The 8950-nt window shown below is 42.6% G+C and overlaps 1 protein-coding gene across 1 annotated transcript in view; it reads left to right on the top strand.

Annotated features, from left to right (window-relative positions):
* Positions 1-7966, top strand: part of HEY2 (hes related family bHLH transcription factor with YRPW motif 2) — a 70553-nt gene extending 62587 nt beyond the window's left edge. Inside the window, exon 5 of the mRNA XM_086925327.1 lies at positions 6064-7966. Coding sequence (XP_086781453.1) covers positions 6064-6725 — 662 coding nt within the window. The 3' untranslated portion in view covers positions 6726-7966. The remainder of the gene's footprint in view (positions 1-6063) is intronic.
* Positions 7967-8950: the final 984 nt, after the last annotated feature.

Here is an 8950-nt window from a genome sequence, read left to right on the forward strand (position 1 = left end):
TCCTTGTGGATTAGTTGTGGTAAGTTTGTTAAGTATATGGTTTCAAGCAGGAGTGGCCCATGCAGGTAAGAGCGGTGGTTCGGGAGTCGATAGAGACGAGGAAACATTAAATGAATCACTAGAAAACCACTTACCTTACACTTGCCGCATCACTCAGTTGGCAATGCAGCAAGCACAAGGTAAGTGATTTTTATTTCAAATTTAGTTTTCACTTGTCCTTGTTTGTTGGCTTCCCACTCCACTCCACCCCATCCCACCCCACTGCTCTTACCTGCACGGGCCACTCCTGGTCTCAGGTATTCATGTGCTTAATTGTGTTTTGAGTTAGGATAGAGTAATGGAAGTGGACTAGAAAATGGAAGTTGTGAGTTCTTATTGGGAGTAGTGGGCATAACCGCCTGGTAGTTTGGTGAACTGGATAAAAAGGAGGTGGACGTGTGAAAAGGATGTTTAAAGTTCATAGTAGTTAGAAAGGTGTAGGATGAGTCAAAGAGAATGATGGGACAAAGTTGAATGGACTTTTTTCATGTTTTTTAAAAACAAACAATTGAAATGAAAATATACGTGTATAGAGATAAAGTCACGCACCAAAATTTGTGGTGACATGAATGCACACATTTACATATAAACTCATGACTCTTAGCAAAGTTTTAGTGCCAGAAATAAGCCCTATGTTATATGTACCCATATCTACATAGAAGCAGCGATATCAACATTGTCTGATATATAAATGTAAGTGGCAGATAAGTGGACAATTTAATTTCCTCCCCATCTATTAATCTATCTGCTTATAAATGGAAGCATATTCCACATATATGGACACATGTATAACAGAAACCTCATCGCCATACCTTGATTTGCACATTTTTTAATTTCTTAATATACATGAACTGTCTACGTATATATATATATATATATATATATATATTACCTACTGGCGGTCGCCAGTAGGTAGTTATAGTTAGGATTTTTTTCAATGTTAAATCTCAAAATTCTATTTGGAATAACTTTGGCACCGGTTGACGAATCTGCCTGAAAATTTCCTGAAAATGGCCTCGTCGAGCTCCGGTCCTTCCTTGAAAGTTTGGGGGGGATTCGTCAAGCGGGGGCCGAGATAAAAGGGGGGTCCCAAAACGCGTTTTCCCCATGTTAATTTTCATAGGGCGGTCGATTTCACTTTTAGCCCGAACGGCTGAATGGATTTCCACCAAACTTGGCAAAATTGAAGGGACTGGTAGCCCGATGTGCCTTTGCTATGTCTCAAGATGTGTGCTGCAGTGGATTTTGAGTAATTTAGGTTCAAAAAAATATATATATCTATAGGCGCTCTCCGGTGCGCGCACCGGAGTGCGCTCCAGGCGCGACACGCAACTTGCGCGCAGGAAGCTGATTGGCTCTTGGGTGTCTGTAAACATTCTAAACAGTCTGGAGCGGCCGCCATCTTGTGTCTCGGTAAAATCGAGACACAAGGGGTTTGAAAAAAAAAGGGGCAAATGACCATAAGGGGGAAGAGTAGACCCCCTCTGACCCCCTAGGTTTGATGTAGGGGCTAAAATAGGGTCCTGCAGGGCATTAATTTTTTTATTTTTTTTTTCGTTTTGCGCGGGGAAAGCGCATGGTACGCGCACCGGCGAAGCACGGGGAAAATCCAGGACCATATTTATGAAGGCCTTGCGCTGCTAGTTTTGCGCCTCCTGTGCGTCAATTTTTGTGACGCACCAGCGGTGTAAAAAAATGCGCATTGTTATGCAATATTTAAAAAGTGACGCATCTATCTAGATGCGTCACTTTTTAAATATAGTGCAACGAGGCACATTTTTTTACACTGCTGTTGTGATGCGTCACTTTTCTGTGCGCACTCCTTATGACATTCCAGATGTGTCATATTTAATGTATGACGAATCATGTTGCAAGGAGTTACAGATACATCAGTATTTCTGACATATCTGTAAACATAAAAGTGATGCGAGGCAGGTGCAAGATTTTGACGCAACAGCATCCTAAAAGTGACGCAGAGAAATCTTATAGATTTCAGTACGTCGTTATTACCAAGCTTTTTGCGGGGGAATGCCCCCTTTGCATACATTATACCTGACGCAGATATAATGTGGCGCAGAGTTTTAAAAAGTGACCCATGTACCTAGATGCGTCACTTTTTAAAAATAGCGTCAGGTATAATGCATGCAGAGGGGGTGTTCTCCCGCAAAAAGCTTTGTAATAGCGACGCAGTGAAATCTTTGAGATTTCACTGCGTCACTTTTAGGATGCTGTTGCGTCAAAATCTTGTGCCTGCTTTACAGCAGGTGTTAGACTGACGCAAGCCCTTTCACATGGTGCTTTTTCCATGTGAAAGGACACATTACTGGAGTTGCGTCACTTTTGTGACGCACTCCAGCAATGCGTTACTTGGAATGTCATAAGGAGTGCGCACAGAAAAGTGACGCAGCGCACCAGTGGTGTAAAAAAATGTGCCTCGTTGCGTTATATTTAAAAAGTGACGTATCTAGGTAGATGGGTCACTTTTTAAAATCAAGCGCCACATTATATCTGCGTGAGGTATAATGCATGCAGAGGGGGTGTTCCCCCGCAAAAAGCTTTGTAATAGCGACGCAGTGAAATGTTTGAGATTTCACTGCGTCACTTTTAGGATGCTGTTGCATCCTTTAAATATAGTGCAACGAGGCACATTTTATTACACTGCTGGTGTGATGCGTCACTTTTCTGTGCGCACTCCTTATGACATTCCAGATGTGTCATATTTAATGTATGACGAATCATGTTGCAAGGAGTTACAGATACGTCAGTATTTCTCACATATCTGTAAACATGAAAGTGACGCGAGGCAGGCGCAAGATTTTGACGCAACAGCATCCTAAAAGTGACGCAGAGAAATCTCATAGATTTCAGTACGTCGTTATTACCAAGCTTTTTGCGAGGGATTGCCCCCTCTGCATACATTATACCTGATGCAGATATAATGTGGCGCAGAGTTTTAAAAAGTGACCCATGTACCTAGATGCGTCACTTTTTAAAAATAGTGTCAGGTATAATGCATGCAGAGGGGGTGTTCCCCTGCAAAAAGCTTGGTAATAATGACGCAGTGCGTCTTTTTTAGGATGCTGTTGCGCCAAAATCTTGCGCCTGCTTCACAGCAAACCTTTCACATGGTGCTTTTTCCATGTGAAAGGACACATTACTGGAGTTGCGTCACTTTTGTGACGCACTCCAGCAATGCGTTACTTTTGTGTTTACAGATACGGCAGAAATACTGACATATCTGTAACTCCTTGCGAATTGATTAGTCATATATTAAATATGACATATCTGGAATGTCATAAGGAGTGCGTCCAGAAAAGTGACGCATCGCTGTTTTCACGTAGCGATGCGTCACTTTTCAGAAATGAGGCCTCCAGTTTATTCACTGTGTCATAACTTTCTTTTCTAACACTCACCTTCTTTCATTCCTCCTACTTCACTTCCTTTCACCTCTCATACCTTTCTGTTCTTTCTTACTCATTCTCCTTTCAATTATCAATGCACTATATTTCACTTACTCTTCATTTTTTTAAGAATATAGCTCTTTGATGAGAATTGGAGGTAGTTCTGAAAAGAACTTTTGGTTTTCTTCTTTTAACTGAACAGGAACAAAAACAGGGAATGGAAACTGCTCAACAGAAGCAAAAAGAAAAGAAAAAAATTAGGGGTGGGAAGGGCAGCGATGGTTCTCCAATGCTCGAACCATGAGCAGGACACTTTGCTCCCCATAGGTGAGGAGTTGATTGCAGTATCTGCATTTGACGACCCCATGGTTAAATGCAGGTTGAATGTTTGCCACCTGCTCCTGCGATTGCTCTCTCCCAGAAGAAGTTGCTCCTCCTGTTGATGTAGAGGCCCCATCTCTGGGAACCTCTTGTGCCAGAGCCCTGACACTTTCCCGGGCAAAATTCTGGGGGTGCCTCCTCTCCACATGGCGAATCATGGTGAAGTTGCCAAAAGAATACTTTTTTGGGGGGTTACCCCGTGACAGGACCTGTTTGCAGATCCTGCACTCTACTTTTGGTGCATTCACCTTTTTCTGGTCTGCTGGAAACTTAAAAAATTTCCAGATGAAATGTTCTTTGACCTTCGGCTGAGGAGGCTCTTCATCAATGAAATCATTGGAGTCATCTTCACTGCTGGATGGTCTGGCAGCCATGATTAATCAAGAAATATGCAACAGCAAAAAAGGCAGGTCTTTCAGTCACAAAAGTGAAAGAAGAAGTGAAGGAAATGGGTGGGGATTTCATTCATTGTAAAAAAAAACTGTTAGCAACCAATGAAAAGTGTTATTTTAGGGTCACATGACCCGACGCGTTTACGCTGCGCGCTCCGGAGCACTTCCGGTGCGTTTACGCAGCGCGATCGTAGGCGCTTCCGGGGCGCAAACGTGGTGCGATCGTAGGCGCTTTTGCGTGCGTTTATGCGCCGCGAACGTAGGCGCTTCCGAGGGCACTTACGTTGCGCGCCGAAGTGACGTCATCAAACTTTTACAGAAATGCATAATCATTTTCCTTATTAAAAAAAACTAATTTTATTTGTATGGTACGAAATGTTTTGCATTATTATTAACTTTTCATTCATATTTTTTTTCACGAACGACAGTTGCGCTCTGGGTGCGCTTTCAGATGAGCTCACGGAAAAGCTTACCGGAGAGCTTAGCTGAAAGCTTCCCGGAGCGCGCACCCAGAGCGCAAAAGAAAAAAATTATATAAAAAAAACATGAATACTTTAAAAAAAACAGCAAATTGTAAAAAAAAAAAAAAGGTTAGAAACTCGATATACAAAGGAATTAGCATTTAAAAAACCTATGAAATTCACTGAAAAAACCATAGGTTTCACACCAGTTATAGTTAGGAATTAGCATTTAAAAAACCTATTAAATTCACTGAAAAAACCATAGGTTTCACACCAGTAATAGTTAGCTGGAAATTTTACTGATATAAAACCATTGAAATTCCCACGTTATAGTTAGATGGACTCACTATAACTTGCGCGTGCAATGCACTGCTGATGATGTCTTATTAAGCCAGTTAACCAATCAATTTTTAAAAACCATCCATTTAGACACTTATTTAAACATTTATTCTTCCATCAACTTTTACATATACATATATAAAATATATTTATTTTTCAGAAAGACACACATTCACTGGATGGTGTCATCAGTGATGTCATGAGTGATGTCACTGACCATGTCATGAGTGATGTAATATGTGATGTCATCAGCAGTGCATTGCACGCGCAAGTTATAGTGAGTCCATCTAACTATAACGTGGGAATTTCAATGGTTTTATATCAGTAAAATTTCCAGCTAACTATAACTGGTGTGAAACCTATGGTTTTTTCAGTGAATTTAATAGGTTTTTTAAATGCTAATTCCTAACTATAACTGGTGTGAAACCTATGGTTTTTTCAGTGAATATATATATATATATATATATACATATGCATTAAGTGCAATTCAACCGTGGGCAGTGCCAAAAATGTCCCAACTAGTTCATCTGGAAACCTGAAATGGGCTATGCTGCCCAATTCATAATGGGCCATTCACCCTCAGTGGACAAGATGAGCCCAGGGAGTCCAATTGAGGCTACTGATAACAAATTGTCTTAATGCACAAAATATAAAATACATACATTCAACAAAAGTAGTCTGGGGCAATTAAAGAGTCTTGTCAAAAGCAAAAACGCAAAGATATAGTAGCTTCAGAGTAAATGTGATGCATCCAATTCATTGTGAGAGCCTGTTAGACCTGAGCACCGAGCTGTACTGCACATACACCGTCCCTGGGCGCCAATGGAGAAAAGAGGTGCTAACATTTTTTTTTTTTTACTCTCTATGGTTTCATCTTTTGAGGCTTGTACTAGAAGATAGTAGATGATTTTCTCAAAATGCCGATGAGGAACGCGAGTGATTGCCATACCCTGGGAATCCATTTATATTTGAATCACGTCATCAGTAGCCGTTATCACAGTAAAACAGTATCTGTTATTTAACCCGATTTTCTTGTCCTCCACTGCACAGGTTTTTTTGATGCGCATGCCCTGGCTATGGACTTTATGAGCATTGGCTTCCGGGAGTGTCTGACTGAAGTGGCACGCTACCTGAGCTCGGTAGAAGGCTTGGACACAACAGACCCACTGCGGGTGCGGCTCTTCTCTCACCTCAGCACCTGTGCTTCCCAACGTGAGGCAGCTGCGATGACCTCTGCGATGGCCCACCACCATCACCCCCTGCACCCTCAGCATTGGACTGCAGCCTTCCACCACATCCCTGCGGCCCTTCTGCAGCAAGGTGGACTCCCGTCCTCTGAGAACATCCCATGTAGACTATCAGCAGCAACCGAGGCACCCTCTCCGCATGCCTCGGCCCTTGTGACAGCTACTTTTGCTCATGCTGACTCTGGCCACAGAGGGCCCTCTAATGGCAGCGTTGTGCCCTGCGCACCAGCACTTCCTACCTCTTTGTTGTCTCTTTCAGCCACAGTGCAGGCTGCGGCGGCTGCAGCCCAGAGCTTCCCACTGTCCTTTGCCAGCGCGTTTCCGGTGCTTCCACCAGGTGCAGCTGCAGCCATGGCCGCATCAGCCATCAGTCCGCCGCTATCGCTGTCGACCAATTCCAGTCCGCGACATGCCGGCAACAGTAAGCCATATCGACCTTGGGGAACTGAAGTAGGGGCCTTCTAGCTGTTCTGAGCACAGCCTTTCACTGGATATCGCAGAAGTGACAACAAATATTTATTCCCAGCACAAAAAAGACTGTCCAACCGAGTAGCCTTAGATGAAACCTAATGGCTTGTTGAATCTTGTGCCTCGAACCTGGGTCATTTGTGCTAACGCAAACACTGGGAGAAGGAGGTCTTGCTGGATTGACTGTAAATTTTCAAAAGGGCCGCCTGTTTTTCTATGCAGAGCCTCGCTTGGGGATGGTCATCAGCTGTCGGGCCAAGTCAAGGGCCACCTCTTTCTACACATACAAATGGAAAATTTAGGTTAGTCATTCGGTGTGAAAGTTTGTAGAAGAAGGTTCAATTCGACAGCAGGCTAAAAATGCTAGCAAAGATGTAAAGGAGCTGATGGAGTTAGATGTATCCTGGAGAATGCACTCTTACTTGGGTCCTCCCTGTCTTTGCACAAACTTGTGAAGGGGCGGCATCCACTGTAGAACATCTCTGCTCAATTATCCTATCAGTGCCCGGATTAACATCTCAGCACAGCCCAGTCGCCTTTGGCAATGTTGTTTCTTTCCTTATAATCTGGTTCCTGCATAGTTTTGTACAAACCAAGTCATGAATGGGCCTCAGTGCTTTAACCACTTTCAAAGAGGCGTTGGGCCACTGCCAACTTTGTTAGACTACCAATTTTGCACAAATGTTTTGTGTTGGATATAGGGCATTCAGTTCATTCACCTGTTTCTTACATCCATGCCACTGTTAATATTAATGAGGTGCCTGGTGGCACCAGGGATTTCCAGTTATAGGGGTAGATGTGTGCCTTGTGGGTAATTCTAAACCAAAACTAATGTTCTGAATGCGTTGGATGGTAAAGTGGCCTCCAAACATGCTACGTCCTCGTATCTATGACCCTGACTGAGGTGCATACAGTGTGTTATATGTCTAAGTGTGCCTTTTTGCCACATAAAGGCATCTGTAAGTATGCAAGTACTTTCGGCAGCATTTATTTTTAATTTTTAACAAAAGCACAGCATGTATTGTTATGCACTTGATTTCTCTGCTGTGTGGAGAGAGCAATAAAAAAAAGCTATGAGAATGTTAAACATTATGCAAACCCTAATACCTTAAAATATTTGTTTTAAAAATACTGTACCCTGGTCGCCAAGTTTTTTTCCGCTTTTGTGTCTTTCTTCATAACATTTTTCTATGCAAAGATATTTCACATATCGATCATTAAAAGAACTACTTGTTGACCCTTTCATTGGGATTTTGGCCTGCAGTTTTGTGTTCGCCTTTATGGAGTTCAAAGTCATTTCTGTTCTGAGGGATGCCTTGAACAGCATAGGCTTGGTGGAGGCTAACATTGTTGAGAATTCTTTTGATCTAATTTCGTACTTTTCAAAGGGATGAAATTCATTGGTCCTACACATTTTTTTGAAATACGAAGATCTAGGCATGGGCAACTAGAAAGCTTTGTTTTTACGCCACTTAAATCCACGCCGGCTAGGATGACAGCAGAGTGCAATAGGATATGCCCAGTGCAAAACAAATGCTTGTGGCTACTTGGTTGTCTGCTGGTGCTACATGTGGGAGTCACTGGAGTCCAGCACCTTTTTGCAGGTGGGCCAGACATTCCAGTGAGGGCTGGGGTGAGTCAAAGGCATCAGCATGACTTTTATCTGGCTGTGAAAAATTTCCAAGTTGATAAGCAAGACTAGGATTTAAAAAGCTGGAATTTAACCGGGATACACACTGTAAGGGTGACTATATATGTACATTTACATAATGATTTCGGCAGATTTAAAAACTAAGACCAGGGTTTGGTGTTGCAGGCTATGCAAGTACATGCAAGAGATTAGAACTAACAAATTAACACGTAGGAGGCAGTACCAATCTGTTGGTTTGTAACGTGCAATCCCACAAGCGTAGGAAGTGTACAAGGTTTGGAGAAACGAGACTGCATGACTGCCTACCCATGCTGATGGGTGAACCCCCACATGAGGGACAGAAATACAGACGCAGTCATGGGAGTGTGGCAAAAATACAGCTGTGCTTCATGAGGCTGCTGGAAAACTGTGCATGTGTCTAGGCTAACAGTGGTGAGTCCAATTCTCATTGGTTGTCAAAGATGAAAGAATGTGAGAAAGGCAAAACAAAACGTATGAACAAGTTATCAATGGTAAGGTGGTCTGCATCGTCTACCGTCAATTAGATAATGTTTGAGCGAACAATTTGCAT

The sequence above is a fragment of the Lissotriton vulgaris genome, chromosome 6 (assembly GCF_964263255.1).
Source record: "Lissotriton vulgaris chromosome 6, aLisVul1.2, whole genome shotgun sequence".
Classification (NCBI taxonomy): domain Eukaryota; kingdom Metazoa; phylum Chordata; class Amphibia; order Caudata; family Salamandridae; genus Lissotriton; species Lissotriton vulgaris.